This window comes from Pseudophryne corroboree, chromosome 10 (genome assembly GCF_028390025.1).
Source record: "Pseudophryne corroboree isolate aPseCor3 chromosome 10, aPseCor3.hap2, whole genome shotgun sequence".
Lineage (NCBI taxonomy): Eukaryota > Metazoa > Chordata > Amphibia > Anura > Myobatrachidae > Pseudophryne > Pseudophryne corroboree.
Window position 1 is genome coordinate 57,486,940 of NC_086453.1, and position 17,464 is coordinate 57,504,403.

At 45.5% G+C, this 17,464-nt stretch overlaps 1 protein-coding gene across 1 annotated transcript; it reads right to left on the reverse strand.

Annotated features, from left to right (window-relative positions):
* Window positions 1–6,329: 6,329 nt before the first annotated feature.
* Window positions 6,330–8,786, reverse strand: LOC134965986 (cyclin-dependent kinase inhibitor 1B-like). The gene is made up of 3 exons (XM_063942434.1): window positions 8,072–8,786; window positions 7,845–7,958; window positions 6,330–7,275 (listed from the first exon to the last, which is right to left on the reverse strand). The coding sequence occupies exons 1-2, from the start codon at window positions 8,631–8,633 to the stop codon at window positions 7,852–7,854; spliced, it is 669 nt and encodes a 222-aa protein (XP_063798504.1). The 5' UTR covers window positions 8,634–8,786; the 3' UTR covers window positions 6,330–7,275; window positions 7,845–7,851.
* Between the last annotated feature and the right edge of the window lie 8,678 nt (window positions 8,787–17,464).

Here is a 17,464-nt window from a genome sequence, read left to right on the forward strand (position 1 = left end):
GCAGAATAGCGAACGAAAGATTAGCAGAATTGCGAATAGAAATTTCTTAGCAGTTTCTGAGTAGCTCCAGACCTACTCACAAATAGCGATCAGTTCAGTCAGTTTCATTCCTGGTTTGTCGTCACAAACACGCCCTGCATTCGCCCAGACACTCCCCCGTTTCTCCAGACACTCCCGCGTTTTTCCCTGAAACGCCTGCGTTTTTCCGCACACTCCCAGAATACGGCTAGTTTCCGCCCAGAAACACCCACTTCCTGTCAATCACACTACGATCAGCAGAACGATGAAAAAACTTTGTAAGGCCGTGAGTAAAATACCAAACTTTTGTGCTAATTTACTAGGCGCAGGCGCACTGCGAACATTGCGCATGCGCAGTTTGAGACTAATCGCTCCGTAGCGAAAAAAAATAACGAGCGAACAACCCGGAATGACCCCCATAGCACAGACCAGGAACGACTGGGACTTCTCATCCACGGACCACAAAACAAGCTTGGAATACATTTATTGGCACCTGGGTCACATATTGCGATGCCCTTTGCGACATCCTCTGTGGTTCCCCATAAACCTCTGGAAGTGGCATATCTATTACCATAGGGGGGGTGGCTGTTGTTACAGAAGGGGTTTGGTGGCACCACCAAAGGCTGGCCATTCAAATACCTAGGGCCAAATGTAGTAGAGTGAGAGTTTCAGAAAGTGAGAGATTTGGTAAGGTTTTTCAGTTTTTTTTAAAGTGGCAATCATTTACACTGCAAAACAAGGTTGATCTTGCTGTGTAAATGATTGCCACTTGAAAACAAAAACTGCAAAACCTTACCAAATCTCTCACTTTCTGAAACGCTCACTCTATTACATTTGGCCCCTAGTATCCGATTCAGACGTGTCACATGCAGAAGATTTTTTGCTTTGATGATACAATCGATGTTGCATCAAAAGATGCACCAATTGGTGTTACAGCGTGTATGGACACTGACAGTGGGCGTCTCGGTCTTTGCACACTCGTACACACAGATGTACAACAGGGAAGGGCTTTGTGTCGCCTTTTGTATAAAGTAGGCCTCCAATAGACACAGCCACCGCTGCTTCTGAATCTGCCCCATAAATCTCTATAGGTCCATGCCCCATATTAAATAAATGGCATTAAAATAGCCTTTGCTGAGACCATGGACAAAATATTTGTATTATGTGAATAATGGAACATGAATGTACAAAATGTGCTGCACTTGCCAACCTAGGACCAGGCCAGGCCTTCTGAGGAGAACTAGAATCCATAGATCTTCAATAGAAGTGTACGGAAAGGCTTGGATAGATTTAAGGCCCATACACACTAGGGGGTAAATTTACTAAGATGGGAGGTCTATTTAAGATGGGATGTTGCCCATAGCAACCAATTATATTCCAGGTATTATCTTCTAGAAGGTGCTAGATAAATGAGAAATAGAATCTCATTGGTTGCTATGGGCAACATCCCATCTTAAATAGAATGCCCATCTTAGTAAATTTACCACTAGACGAAAAAGTGAAAGATCTCGCTCAGAAGGGCCGATCTGAGTGAGATCTTTCACAATCTCGTCCAGTGTGTACACTAAATGTCGTTAACGATGCGCGCTCCAGCGCATCTTTAACGATCCCCTCAGTTGTCTGAACATGTACAGACAAGGGAGGTTCTCATTAACGACAGCCAGCCGTCGTTCCCTCCGCCGCCCCTCCGCCGTCGCTGCCTGTCGCGGCCGCATCGGCAAGTGTGTATGCACTTGCTGATGCCGGCCCCCCTGATCGGGAAGTGTGGGATCGGGGATCGGGTAGTATGTATGGGGCTTTAATCCTCCAGTGCACTGTTAGGTGAGCTGACTGTTGGGTTCAGATAACAGGGGAGAGCTCCTGGTGGGGTGGAGGGGACATGTTTCATACAGCAGGGACATTAAAAACTGGACAAAGGGGAGATGTAGCAAGCCTTGGAGAGAGATAAAGTGGAAAGAGATAAAGTAGCTTCTAGCTGTTATTTATCAAGTAGTCTTTGAAATGGCAGTTAGAAGCTGTTGCTTTGGGCATCTGCTCCATTTTATCACTCTCCAAGGCTTGATAAATCTCACCCAAACACTTTAATACCAGACTGGGGCCCATTTATCAATAGTCACATTTGCAGAGTGATGTGGGCTGCGGCTGCTATTGGAAATGGAGGCACAGCAGCAGATATCTTGGAGATACTCAATATGTGCGTATATCTGGAATATGCTGCAAACATTCCCTGGTAAATAGGCCCCGTAGACACATTTTCTGAGTAAAACCTGTAATTGTTCCCGTTTCAGGATCACGTTGATCTTTTCAACATTGGTGGTTAAAAATAACAGTGGATGTTTGTGAATGTGGGATTTTTTTTTTTTTTAAATAAAAAGTGATGTTGTTAATGTAGTTTTCCAATCTGCGCCACCTTTATAAATTTGCCAACAGCGCACCTGAAGACGTGTCCCTGTGACAAGAACTCAGCACTATCCTCTGCATGTTGTCGGACTGATTCAGAGGTGGACTGCGTCTGCGACTTTATACAACTGACACTACATAACCCTTACCTGGTGTACATCTATGCTCCTGTCAGCGTCTGCAAAACTTGCACCAGCCTTAGGGAAGGTGCGGCTTCTCCGTCCGTATATGGCCTCCTATTGTACATTGGGGGTCATTCCTAGTTGATTGCTCGCTAGTTTTTAGCAGTCGTGCAAACGCATTGTCGCCGCACACGGGGGAGTGTATTTTCGCTTTGGAGGAGTGCGAACGCCTGTGCAGCCGAGTGCCTGCAAACACATTTTGTGCAAAACAAGACCAGCCCTGTAGTTACTTATCCTGTGCGATGATTGCTGCAACGAGTGACACGGTAATGATGTCAGATACCCGCCCAGCAAACGCCCGGCCACGCCTGCGTTTTTCCAAACACTCCCAGAAAACGGTCAGTTGACACCCATAAACACCCTCTTCCTGTCAATCTCCTTGCGTTCGGCTGTGCGATTGAAATCGTGGCTAGAACCAGTGCAAAACCACAAAGGACTTCGTACCCGTACGACGCGCATGTGCATTGCGGTGCATACGCATGCGCAGATTAGCCATTTTTTTCAATGATCGCTACGCAGCGAACAACGGCAGCTAGTGATCAACTCGTAATGACCCCCATTAGACTCCCATAACATGTCCATCTCCATAAGTCTGCTAAGCCAGCTCCCAGTCACCACCTAGCACTTTCCCAAGACATTTTTAATACTGTCATCTCGACCGCAACAGCGCCTTCCTGCATACACCGTGTAACGCATTGACTGTATGGGTGTTTACAGATTTATGCACAGTTGCAAAAAATCGCTCAACTACGTGAATATCGCTATTGTGCGTTGCGGACTCAGTCCCTACGCCCCAATAATGATCAGAGTAAGGGGGACATGTACTAAGCAGTGATAAAAGTGGAGAAGTTGCCCATGGCAACCATTCAGCTGCTCTGTATACTTTTATAGTATGCAAATTATAAATGTTACGTCAATGCTGATTGGTTGACATGGGCAACTTCTCCACTGGCTCACTTCTCCACTTTTATCACTGCTTAGTACATCTCCCCCATCATTTGAAAGCAGCGCTTCATCAGCTGGAAAATGACACTCTCCTATAAACCTGCATGACCCCACCTTTGCATTTAGCGGGAGATTTACCAAATGTTGGAGAGATAAAGTACCTATTAATCAGCTGTCATATTTCTAGGCCAGCCTGTAAAATTAGTTAGAAGCGGATTAGTTGGTATGTTATCTCTCTCCAAGATTTGATACATGTCCCCCATAATCACTAACTACATTGCATCTGCCATATAGAACTGGCCAGATGGATATTTTCTAAAGATAAATGGCAAAAATGGAACAGTTTTGTTATCTTTACGCATCACGAGACCCATATTTTAGAATAATTGCTATTCATCTTGGTGCATACTGCTATATGTGTGCACGTAAGAGATGTCTTTGTTACCAGTGTATTCTATCACCGTGAAAAAGATTGGATGCATCAAAATAGACGAGAATGAGCCCAATCCCCAGTGATGTTACCACTCCCACGCTCAGTCTTGGATGCTTATAGCTCAACGGACTCCAGGCCCAAAGCCACATCTTTGTTCTTTAATATCCCCTTAGCACGAAGCCGTATCTCTGAAAAGCAATGTAAGGATGTGGGGGTTGATTTAGGTGCGATTGGTTGAGGCATAAGAGGCAGGTTCCAAAAAATGATACACAATAGCTGCCACGGGTAGCCAGCTGTCTCTGATTGATTCGCTTTTTCACAAAAAGCTACATAATGTATTCACCCCCCCTCGGCCTATTTAAGTGCTGCCAAAACGGAATGGATGCACATATGTGGGTTTAGCGAAGGGGTTAAAAGACAGACAAAGCCCTTTAAAAAGAGCTGGGTTATGATTCAGCTTGAAGGACTCAGCTGCTTCGAATGTTTACAAACAATGGTGAGCCGGTATCAGGCGTGCTTATGGTCCCGTATGCAAGGCAGAGGGGAAAAAAATGTACACACACACACACACACACACACACACACACACACACACACACATAAAAAAATAACACAAACTAAGTATATGACACAAACTGTTCATCAAAGTAAAGTAAAAATGTCATGTTCTAGACTCAAAATGCAGCCTGTGAATTGCAGCAAGTGCAAAGACTTTGGGGGTAATTCCAAGTTGATCGCAGCAGGATTTTTGATAGCAATTGGGCAAAATCATGTGCACTGCAGGGGAGGCAGATATAACATGTGCAGAGAGAGTTAGATTTGGGTGTGGTGTGTTCAATCTGCAATCTAATTTGCAGTGTAAAAATAAAGCAGCCAGTATTTACCCTGCACAGAAATAAAATAACCCACCCAAATCTAACTCTCTCTGCACATGTTATATCTGCCTCCCCTGCAGTGCACATGGTTTTGCCCAATTGCTATCAAAAATCCTGCTGCGATCAACTTGGAATTACCCCCATTATCCATTTAGCTACAACATTGAAAGCAGCATTTAAAGAATAAAATATGCTTTCAATTCTCACAGCGAAATAGACAAAATCTGGCACTTACAGGCTCTATGGTTTGGTCCTACATATTTGGTGGATAGCTGTTTTAAGGGCCTACTCACTGGGCGATTTTAGCAATGTTATCGACCAACGATGTTATCGTTTGTCGATTTTTTTCACCAACAACTTTTGCCTACACACTGGACGTTAACGATGGCCGATTTGGATGATACGAGAGTACATACATCTATATCGTCCAAATTGACTAGACGTATAAACGAGGATAGATCAACGATAAACGATGGCGGGGCCGCGCATCGTTCATCATTGATGCAAACACACTAACCGATATAAACGATTTATCATTTATTTCTGAACGATATTGTTCATATCTATCATCGTTATCGGCAAGTGTGTAGGGCCCTTTAGTGTGAGCATTCAAGAATTTGGGGTTTATTTAGCAATCTGCGATTTTACGTCAGTTTAAGGTGGAGATTTGTATTTGTGTGTAATTTATAGGCGATACAAGGCTTGTATTACCTTTTAAAAAGTTGCAACTTTAAATACAGTGGGGCGGGGGGTGGGGAGGTTTGCAGATTGGCAAATAAACCTCTTTATCTCATGTTAAAGCCACTCTTACTGGCACTTTGTGTGATATACAGTTATTCCCAAATATGTACTCGACACCTTTCAACATTGATATAGCAGTAGCATCCTGTATAAAGGTAGCAGAGCCTAGTACAGGACCTGCTGACATACAGTTTTATAGGCGTCCCAGACGTTTAGGCTGGCCTCTGTGGCACCACTTTTGTTTGCAAAGCTTTTGTGCAGAACTTGATAACATTACCTGGTGATATTTTCTCTATGCACCGATTTCTTTCTAGCTTGCTATACAGTAAAATATACTTCATTGCACCAACTAAAAAGAACCGGAAACCAAACACATTGTTTCGAGGACAAAAGACACAAGAATCCTCTGCAACAGACTAACTGCGGGTTCATAGAGATTTGCTGGCAGGAAACGGCTATTAAGACTCCTTACTTGGATTAATCACTAGTATAATTGAAATATTTCACCCTTTGCCTGTTAGTGAGCAGCATTTAAACTTGATATTTAGGGTTTTCTTACTAAGAAAGAAGTTTAATACAGAGTTTTGAATCCACCGTTATGACAAAGACTTAGCTTAAACTTTTGTCCCTTTCACTAGGCTCGACAGTGCCCGCAAAGTATAGTATTGGTCAGGTTTAATCCAGTCATCACCACAAGATTACCCAAGCCTTAAGATTAATTACAGAAACAACAAATGTAGGTATAAAAGTCATATTTTACTTTCTTTTGCTGATATAGCAATATTCTGTACATTATTTTGCAAAAAAAACAACAAAACACTGTTACAATAAAACATAGAAAACTGTACATGCATAGTTACTAAGACACATACTTTTATCTCTCCATAAGGAGACATACGTATAACCTTTATAAACTGTTTTGTAGCCAGTATTATGGCTTAACGTTGGAGTACTTCCAACATGTTATATAAATATATAACTTATTTTTATGCTTTCTTATGTTACATAGTTGCTGTACATAATTGTGGTTATATATATATCAAAATATATATAAAACAGTGCAAAGAAAAAAACAACAAAAAAAACAACAACAACAACAACATGATTATACAAACAAATGCTACATATAACGCTGTACATGCCTATTGGGCTTTGCATAAGCTACACCAGGTGTTAGTATCTCTCAGCCGTCCCTGTGTTGCTGGACTACAACTCCCATCATCCTTTAGTAGTTTTCAGGGAGTTGTAGTTTAGCACAACCTGGACTGTAGACTGCATCCTCCCCAGCTATAGATTCAGCAAGTTGGTAGATACATTCACAGCACCAACAGCGACAGCTGTGGACCACCCCACCAGTCCTGCGTTCTCCCACAGCAACAATAAACTGGTGTCTTTTGAACAAAAAGAAAGAGCCGCAACAGACATGGACATCCAAGTGTGCAGGTAAGATCAGAGTGCGTGCAATTCTAGGAAGTCCTGAACCACGCAGAACCACATCCCCGGTTACACCACCTTCTCCATAACAGACAGACGCAGCGGAATCTCAGTATAGAGTTCTTTTTTTTTTTTTGCTAGAAAAAGAACTGCAGCCCAGGAAATGTATCTCTGTCTCACTCTCCCTTCAATCCTAGATATAGTTAGTACAGGGGATGTTTGCGTTCAGGGCTTTTATTGAGCAGACCTAAAAGAAAATGAAGAGGTTATTAAATATATATATTAAAAAACCCCCATCCTGCTAAGCAGTCAAGACAGCGGGCGTAGAGGGACTGCAGTTCAGCTCAGCTGAGTCTCCCCCCCCCCCCCCCCCCCTCTGTTCCATAACTCTCACCCATTACAAGACCCTGCCCATGTTTATCTTCTGAATCCCTCTCCAGTCCAGAATCTGGTTCCCTTCCCCCACCTTCTCTCCTTCTTGTAACCCCCTTTCCCGCCAGTACAGCCTGTTTTGCAACTTTTTTTCTTTTTCTTTTTTTTTTAAAGAACTTTCCAAGGAGGAGCTAAGAAGATTGAGTAACATTGCTGCGTGGATAAAAAAAAACACCCTATCATGTGTAAAGTCACCAACTCCCACTTTCTACAACCAAAACAACCTCTGTCTGGAAGACAACTGTACAGATCTGTCATTAACCCCTTCCCCTCTGCCCCAGCCTCCTTCTTCTAGCACTGTAGGATACTTTTATTAATCATAACATGATCCTTATATTACTGCCCCATCACCCCCAGCCAAAGTCTGTATGGGGGGGTACTCACCATTATTTCATCGGATTTTCTTCCTTGGGGTCTGCTCCAAAGTGCAAAAAGGGTGGGAGACTTTTAAGGTGTCGATTTTGGCAACCTGTATCCTTTTTCTTTTGGGGAAGTAATCTAGAGAAAAAAAAAAGAAAACAGCTTAGAGGAGGGCGTTAAGTGGCATAGGTGGCGTTAACCTGCCATCAACTACATGCACCGCACCGCTATTTACTAATGAGCGATCTTACCTGTGATGGAAGTGCTGATCTCTCGCTTCCTCAGCAGGAGAGAGGAGTGTGAGGAGGAGGAGGAAGATGAAGAAGAGGATGGAGACTTCGTTGCTGGACCTTTAACTCCCTGACACCTCTTTCCAGCCTTCGCCGCGTTCTCCTTTGCGCATTCCGGGCTCTGGCTTTTACGCACAGCCTCTGCCGGTGCCTCCTCCCTGCTGTCTGCAGGCACAGGGGGCACAGTGCCTCCTGGGGTCTGCTGCTGCTGCAGTCTGGGCACCGGAGCGGCAGTGCCAGGGCACAGTCTGCTCTCCCTGTAGAAGTTTGGCGTCTCCTTGCTCTCCAAGGGCTCCCAGCAGAAGGTCCCCCTCAGAGGGGTGCCAGCCTCAAAATCAAAGTTCCAGCGCTGGCAGTCCGAGGCTTGGATCTCTTTGAGCTGCCTCTTGAGCTCGGATCGCAGCTCGTCATGGTCGATGGGGCCGAATAAACTCCTGCAGACCCCCCTGGCACTGGCACTCAGGCTCCCCCTGGGCAGCGCTGGCATGATGTCCTCTGGCAGCGCACTGTTGGAAGTATCCATTTGGCTGTGGTGAGTGTTTACCAGGGCAGTGGCACCAAGCTGGAAGGAGGGCTGGTTCCTCTCTCTGGATAAGTCTGGGCAGGATTTGGGAAGCTTATATAGAAATGGGAGCAGGAGTGGAGATGGAGGAGGTAAAAAAAATAAAAAAAAAATCCAACAATAAGGAGGAGACCTAAAAAGAAGGAGGAGGAGGAGGAGGAGGGGTTGGACATTAACTAGAGAAAAACAGCCTGACGTGCAGTAACACAGGGGAGGGGAGGGGGCTTGGCTCTTTCTTTACCTTGGGGTTTAAAAAAAAAGAAAACAACAAGGAAAAGGGGCGTGGCTTTCGATCAGGTTAGAAAGAGAGGCCCCGCCTCCCTGTGCCAGCTCTACTCCCATTCAGTACACACAAACACACATAGGGGAGGGCTCTCATCTCCAACCAACGTTATTTTCCTGGGCTTGTGTGGAAGGAGAGGGGAAGGGAGGGGAGGGGGACATGGATCGGCAACACTGACTTATACACTGTAACTGATATTTTTGTTCTCTCTTTTCAGCACTGTTATTTTTTTTTCTCTTCTTCTTCTTCTTCCTCCTGCTCTCCTCTTTACCCTGCGCATTATTCCATTTCCCTGCCTGTGTCCCAAAGGGCATCATATTATATCCCCCTAGGACTGTGGTCTATTTAACCCATTCAGCTGCCGAGCTCAATAAATAAGTATATTATCCCTGCAAGGAAGGGGCCACAGGCAATTATAAAGAAGAGGAGAAAACAGATGGCGATCAACTACTGCCCCCCCCCCCCCCTTCCTCCCTCTTTTCTTCCCTTAGTTGATTATTTGCACCCAAACCCTTATTGTATCCACAGCTTAATCAGGTACCTGCCCCAGAGCTGGCTCACCTGTCCTGCAGGCAGGGCAGCTACTGTATGCTGCAGGGTTTCTTTGCACCAGAGCCTTTCTTCGGTCCAGACGTGCAGAGCAAGCCAGGTCTAGCAGCTGTCTAGGGTGTACTTTGCATTGTTTTGAATTACGGTGCATTTAAAGGGATCTATGACATAGGGGAGAGAATGAAGATATTCTGCTTTATGTTCCCTGTTTCCTTCCCCAGCGATGGTTAGGGGCAGCCAGCTGGTTGGTGAGGGCACCAGTGAGTTGATCATCGATTTTAAACAAAAAGCAATTATTTCACTAATTATGCACACAGTGGCTGGTTTCCCCTAATCCCTCTATGTTAAAGATCGATATTGATAATTGGAGATACGTCAATCCCTTTGTTTAGTTACTAACAATCCATCATTCATCCATACCCTGTGGGTAGTTGGTCCACGGTGGCAGGATGCTTGGGCCAGTGAAAAGTAGTCAGACCCCCCCCTGCTCCCCCTTACCTGGAAGATCAGAATAAAATGTACATCATCTTGTTTTATTTAAAAAAAAAAAAGTTATCCAAAAAGTGTTGCTGTGTCTAAATATTAGACAGCTGAGAATTAAAAAAAAACAACACTGAAATAAAATAAAGAGTTTCTGCAGCAGCCCTGCCTGAGTGCTTTGTGTGTGTTCAGTCTACAGCATGTGCTTTGGGAATATTACATGGCCAAACTGTATTTCACAGGTTTCCTTTTATTTACTGTGCACATTAGTGTAATAATCCCATTTCACTGTATTTTAATTCACCTGTAATCTCCCTGACAACTAATAACCCACTTTCTTGTCATTAATTTATAGGTGCACAGCAGTAAAGGACCTCAAGTGCCACTATATTAGCCCTTAATAGTAATTCCGAGCTCCAATAATATGGTTTATGAGAGCAGTAAACTGGGCTCCGCAATTCAATGTGTTTCGTGTGTGTGTGTATGTGCATATATCGTAATCTATTATTATTATTATCCTTTATTTATATGGCGCCACAAGGGTTCCGCAGCGCCCAATTACAGAGTACCTATGCACATAATCTATCTATCTATCTTTATATATACACATGCCCAAATAATGGCACTCTACGGACTTAGAGGGTGGGATGTATTAAAATACATCGCTGCCCACCACAGCGATGCTAATTGCATATGTACTAACATATGCGATTAACATCGCAATGTGGTAACAGAGGCCCCCTCCACGATACCTGTCAGAAGGTGTGGGGGGGCTCTCCGTCACCTTCCTGGTGTCACTGTCACCTCCCAGACCAGCAAGCAGGCAGCAGTCAGTCCCAGGCTCCTCCTTCTCCTCCCTGTAGCCGGAGGGACCTCTGGCTGTGTTGCTGGGGGAGGAGTAAGTTTGGGTTCCGGGACCACGGGCTGCCTGCTCACAGGTATGCTGAGGAGGGGGGGAGGGGGTCGGTGTGAGCAGGGCGGTGGAGGCGGCAGCTGGTGGTAAAAAGCCCATAGGCTTCTATATGGTATCGCCATTAAAAGATGGCAATACCCTCGGCGTCGAAAACCCGGCGGCTGGTGGTTAGTACATAACCTGAAAACAGGGACTTTGCATCAGAGAGTCAAATTTATTACAGGGTAGAGCAATTATAGGAAATCAACATTTCAGTCAGGACCAGCAGCGGCTGCAGTGCCGACTACACAGTGCAGGGGGGGGCTTAGTATATACCTGTTATGCTGTAATATATGTGCAGGCTGATTATCACAGGGATCGGCAGCGCTGTGTGTACTAACTACTAAGCCAACATGCGGCCTCCGTGACTCAGCCCTAGGCTTCTATTCTCCTTCTAAACCCGGCACTGAAATCCTGTGAAACTAGCCAATGGGAGTCTGGGGGCGGGCTTAGAAGGAGTGTGTAGCATAATGGCGGGCGCCGCAAGCCGCCTGATACACACAGCACTGCCGATCCTTGGAATAACCAGCCAGCACATATATTACATAAAGCATAACATAATAATAACATTAATAATAATATGTGCTAAGTGCTCCCCATATTTTTCAGAGTATGGGTGATAGATATGTTACCCACTGAGAAACATTGAGTTTGCTCCCCAGGCAGCTGCATACTATGAATTTTGTGTGGCAACCTATTTTTGGACTATATATACACTGCTCAAAAAAATAAAGGGAACACTAAAATAACACATCCTAGACCTGAATGAATGAAATATTCTTATTAAATACTTTGTTCTTTACATAGTTGAATGTGCTGACAACAAAATCACACAAAAATTATCAGTGGAAATCAAATTTATTAACCCATGGAGGTCTGGATTTATAGTCACCCTCAAAATTAAAGTGGAAAAACACACTACAGGCTGATCCAACTTTGATGTAATGTCCTTAAAACAAGTCAAAATGAGGCTCAGTAGTGTCTGTGGCCTCTTCGTGCCTGTATGACCTCCCTACAATGCCTAGGCATGCTCCTGATGAGGTGGCGGATGGTCTCCTAAGGGATCTCCTCCCAGACCTGGACTAAAGCATCCGCCAAGTCCTGGACAGTCTGTGGTGCAACGTGCATTGGTGGATGGAGCGAGATGTCCCAGATGTGCTCAATTGGATTCAGGTCTGGGGAACGGGCGGCCCAGTCCATAGCATCAATGCCTTCGTCTTGCAGGAACTGCTGACACACTCCAGCCACATGAGGTCTAGCATTGTATTGCATTAGGAGGAACCCAGGGCCAACCGCACCAGCATATGGTCTCACAAGGGGTCTGAGGATCTCATCTCGGTACCTAATGGCAGTCAGGCTACCTCTGGCGAGCACATGGAGGGCTGTGCGGCCCCCCAAAGAAATGCCACCCCACACCATTACTGACCCACTGCCAAACCGGTCATGCTGGAGGATGTTGCAGGCAGCAGAACGTTCTCCTTGGCGTCTCCAGACTCTGTCATGTCTGTCACATGTGCTCAGTGAGAACCTGCTTTCATCTGTGAAGAGCACAGGGCGCCAGTGGCGAATTTGCCAATCTTGGTGTTCTCTGGCAAATGCCAAACGTCCTGCACGGTGTTGGGCTGTAAGCACAACCCCCACCTGTGGGCGTCGGGCCCTCATACCACCCTCATGGAGTCTGTTTTTGATCGTTTGAGTAGACACATGCACATTTGTGGCTTGCTGGAGGTCATTTTGCAGGGCTCTGGCAGTGCTCCTCCTGTTCCTCCTTGCACAAAGGCGGAGGTAGCGGTCCTGCTGCTTGGTTGTTGCCCTCCTACGGCCTCCTCCACGTCTCCTGATGTACTGGCCTGTCTCCTGGTAGCGCCTCCATGCTCTGGACACTACACTGACAGACACAGCAAACCTTCTTGCCACAGCTCGCATTGATGTGCCATCCTGGATGAGCTGCACTACCTGAGCCACTTGTGTGGGTTGTAGGGAGGTCATACAGGCACGTGGAGGCCACACACACTACTGAGCCTCATTTTGACTTGTTTTAAGGACATTACATCAAAGTTGGATCAGCCTGTAGTGTGTTTTTCCACTTTAATTTTGAGGGTGACTCCAAATCCAGACCTCCATGGGTTAATATATTTGATTTCCATTAATAATTTTTGTGTGATTTTGTTGTCAGCACATTCAACTATGTAAAGAACAAAGTATTTAATAAGAATATTTCATTCATTCAGATCTAGGATGTGTTATTTTAGTGTTCCCTTTATTTTTTTGAGCAGTGTATATATATATATATATATAGATTAGTAGAAAGAAGGCGGCACTCAGTCAGACTCTTAATGAAGACTTTGGGTCATTTATTTAGACCATGCTGGCCGACATGTTTCGGGGTGAACCCCCGTCCTCAGGGCCAAATACAGCAAGTGAACAGAACATGTGCATAGACATACATAAATACTAACACCCATTAAACATTAACATAGTCACCTGTTCGTCGGCGCCACCGCCAGCCGCACCGCTCGGTTCGCTTCCGCATCATGGGGTGATGACGCGTGGCGTCGCTAAGCGATGACGTGCCGGAGGCCCCAGGCGAACAGGGGAGTAACCATAGCAACCGCCAAGGGCGTCCCAAAGGCGCCGCTGCAGCAATCATCCTATGGGCAAAAAACAAAACCACAGTGAAACATTAAAACGTTAAAAGATGCATTGAAAGTGGAAACAGAAATTATGTAACACTACTGGTTAAGGTATAACAAAATGAGAAATAAAGCACACGAAGTGCAAAAACAGTAGCCTAGTATAGATAGTATGCCGGCAGACTACCTCATTATAAATAATACATTTAAAGAAAACATTGGAGACTCATGTTTTCATTTAACCCCCTGGGCGCTAACGTACCCAGAGAGAAAATCCAACGCGTCTCCTTCTGCAATAAACGTCTGCCCCTATCGCCACCTCTAAGGGTAGTGGGGACATGATCGATGAGGATGGCACGTATACTGGCTACCCCATGCTTGGCCTGCAAACAGTGTCGAGCAAAAGGCTGATCACTACAGCCTTTTTCAAATGCCTTTTTGATGGCACTGCGATGCAGTGCCATCCTCTCTCTAAATTGCCGTATGGTCTTGCCCACATAGGCAAGACCACACGGACAAGTCAAAACATAGACAACATGTGTGGAGGTACATGTAAGTCTGTGTCGTATCTTCAACTTGTTACCTGAATGCGGATGGTTAAAGGTCATGCCTGAAACTAAGGTATTGCATGTTGCACAACCCAGACACCTGTAACAGCCATCTTTGGCTCTCAAAAAATGCTTGGATTGTTTCTTCGTGTTATACGAAATGTCTAACTTCATAATTTTGTCACCAATATTGCTGCTACGAGTGAAGCTCGGCAAGAGCCTTGTGCCTGCTAGATCCGATAAAGCCTTATCAGTTTGGATAATCGGCCAAAGTTGTTTGGCCTTTTTGATGACCCTGGCTGAGGCTGTGGTATATTTACTTACCCAAGGTAAGCTATCACCTTCACTAGTCTTAACTTTAGGTATCAATGTCTGGGCCCGAGTTAATTTGAGTACTTTACTTTTAGCTAGTTCCAATTGGCCCAAAGGGTAACCTCGCTGTATGAACTTTTCTAACATACAATTAAGTGCAATCTCAGTCTCCTCCGGGTCAGAGGTAATCCGCCTGACTCTTAGGAACTGTGAGTAGGGGAGTCCCCTGCGGAGGGATAAGGGGTGAAAACTATGATAATTTAGCAAGCTGTTTCTGTCAGTGGGTTTAATATACATTGAAGTGGTAAGCTTACCCTCCATGCACTTAATAGTAACATCCAGGAAGTTAATGTGATCTAAATTAATCTCATATGTAAAGTTAACTGGATGATCACTAGCATTGAACTGCTCTAAAATTACCTCAAGCAGTTCACGGGGCCCCTGCCAAAGGATCAAGAGGTCATCAATATAGCGCCTGTAGTACCACATGTTAGTGGTCACTGCTGGGTCCATGTAGAACATTTGCTTTTCTACTACATACATAAATGCGTTGGCGTACGATGGGGCCACCGCCGACCCCATCGCACAACCTGCAACTTGGAGATAAAAGGTACCGTTGTACAGAAAGTAGTTTCTATGCAAAACTCTATTCAATAACTGCAAGTACAGTCTGAGGTCTGGGCCTACATATTGGTCATTATCTTCCAACAAAAGTCTAACAGCCTCCACACCTGCATCATGCGGGATGCAGGTGTAGAGGCTGGTGACGTCCGCACTACACAGTAACAAATCATCAGGCACTGGACCCAATTGCTCCAACTGGATGAGCAATGTATTCGTATCCTTAAAAAATAAGATGGTAACGCTTGTATGCAGGGGTTAAGAAATGAGTCCAGGTAAACTGATATAGGATGGAAGAGGGACCCCCTAGCCGAAACTATCGGGCGCCCGGGGGGATCAACCAAGGTCTTATGTACCTTGGGCACTACATAAAACAATGGGGCCCTAGGGAATTCTACTGTAAGGGCCACCCGCGTAGACGTTGAAATAGTCTTTGCCTCGCATGCTGCGACCAATAGCTGGTCAAGTTCCTCCTTATACTCCCGTATGGGGTCCTTGGTGAGTTGCTTGTAGGTAGTGGTGTCCCTCAATTGGCGGTTACATTCATTCATATACTTATTCAAGTCCTGAACTACCACCGCACCTCCTTTATCCGCCTTCCGAATGACTATATCGGATCTTTGAGATAATTCTTGAAGCGTCCTGTGCTCAGCCTTAGTGAGGTTATAATGTGCAGCCTCCGCTGGTACTTGAAGCCCCTCCAGTTCCAACATTCTTGTGAACGTGCGTATTGACGGATTCAAAGTAGGGGGGTCAAATTGCGATTTTGGGGCAATGCGTCTTAGCTGCACAGGAATATCATTCGTGGCTTGATCAGACAATTTGCCATTGAAAAATTATTTTCGTCTAAGTGTCCTATTAAGGCGGTAAACATCAGTTTTCCACTCAAGACTATCAATGGAACAGGTGGGCACATATGACAAGCCCTTGGCTAGAAGGCTATATTCTGGGTCTGTCAATGGGACCGATGACAAATTGAATACAAGTTCCTTCATGGTCGTTGCCGTCTTGGCACGTAGGATCCTTTCGTTTTGGCGCGCCCGCCGCGTCCTCTTCCGCGAGCGGGGCCTGGGGTCTGATTGGATCGTGTCGTAGCGCCAGTGGGCGGCTGTCCTAAAGGGCCAGCTCCCTCAATGTTGGTGGAAGCCAATGGTGCTGGGAGTTCAGAGTCACTAGCTGATGTACTGGTGTACGTTTGTTGTTCCCTTCTACGTCGTGATTGGAACCGCCTGTTGGTAGCCTGTTGTTCCTGGTTGGATCTGGTGCTCCCCAACCATGGGTAGACTAGTCTTTGTTCATAGTCTCTTTTGACTTTAACAAGTTTATCGCTTTTAAACCGCAAGAGGTCCTGGCGATACTGCTCCATCTGGGTGGATAATTTATTAACCCAGTCGTTTTGCGTGTCCTGTCCGAGAGTCGTCTTGTGCCGCTTTTCAAATGTTGTTAGTTGTTCAGATATAAGCCCCAGCTCTCTGGTAGATTCCTCCACGACCAATAAGATCAGGTCCATGGAGCATTTATTTAGGATCGCAACCCACCTACGGCAGAACTGTGCATTGTACCTGCCTATTGTAGGTGAGTTGCGTATCCGAAAGCCACGGGGTATTAAATTGTTGCGGTAATAGTCGGACAATGATATCCCATGGTAGGTGTAGTCACACTCCTTTTGTTTGAGCTTCAGCCAGGCTTTGAAAAGTTCTTCATTAGTGTCCTTTGCCGGTTCATCCGTCATGCTGCGTTTGACCAGAATTGATTGCGCCTCAGCATCTGAGAAGCTAAGGCGGTCGCTGGCATCCTTATAAACCAGGTCCAAGGCGGCCTCCAAATGTGGGTTCAACTCGGCCATGTTACCTTTGTGGTAGGTAACCACTGTACCGTACACTTTAACCAGAGTGTTACACAGTCCACTTTTAAATGGTGAATACCAAAACTAACAGTTAAAAACCGATGAATGCTGTGGATGGTATGGGTCCTGGGTAGTCCGTTGACTTCGGTATGTGGGTGCCTTGGGAACAGGGCCACTACACTGGTATATGGCAGTACCAAGTGCGCGTGCCCTATATAAATATATAGAAGAATAGCCCGGCACTCCCGTGTACCTCAGTATATTAATTGCTGCGGTGCCCTCCTGGTGGCGAAGACCACTATATGGATTAGTAGAAAGAAGGCGGCACTCAGTCAGACTCTTAATGAAGACTTTGGGTCATTTATTTAGACCATGCTGGCCGACATGTTTCGGGGTGAACCCCCGTCCTCAGGGCCAAATACAGCAAGTGAACAGAACATGTGCATAGACATACATAAATACTAACACCCATTAAACATTAACATACTCACCTGTTCGTCGGCGCCACCGCCAGCCGCACCGCTCCGTTCGCTTCCGCATCATGGGGTGATGACGCGTGGCGTCGCTA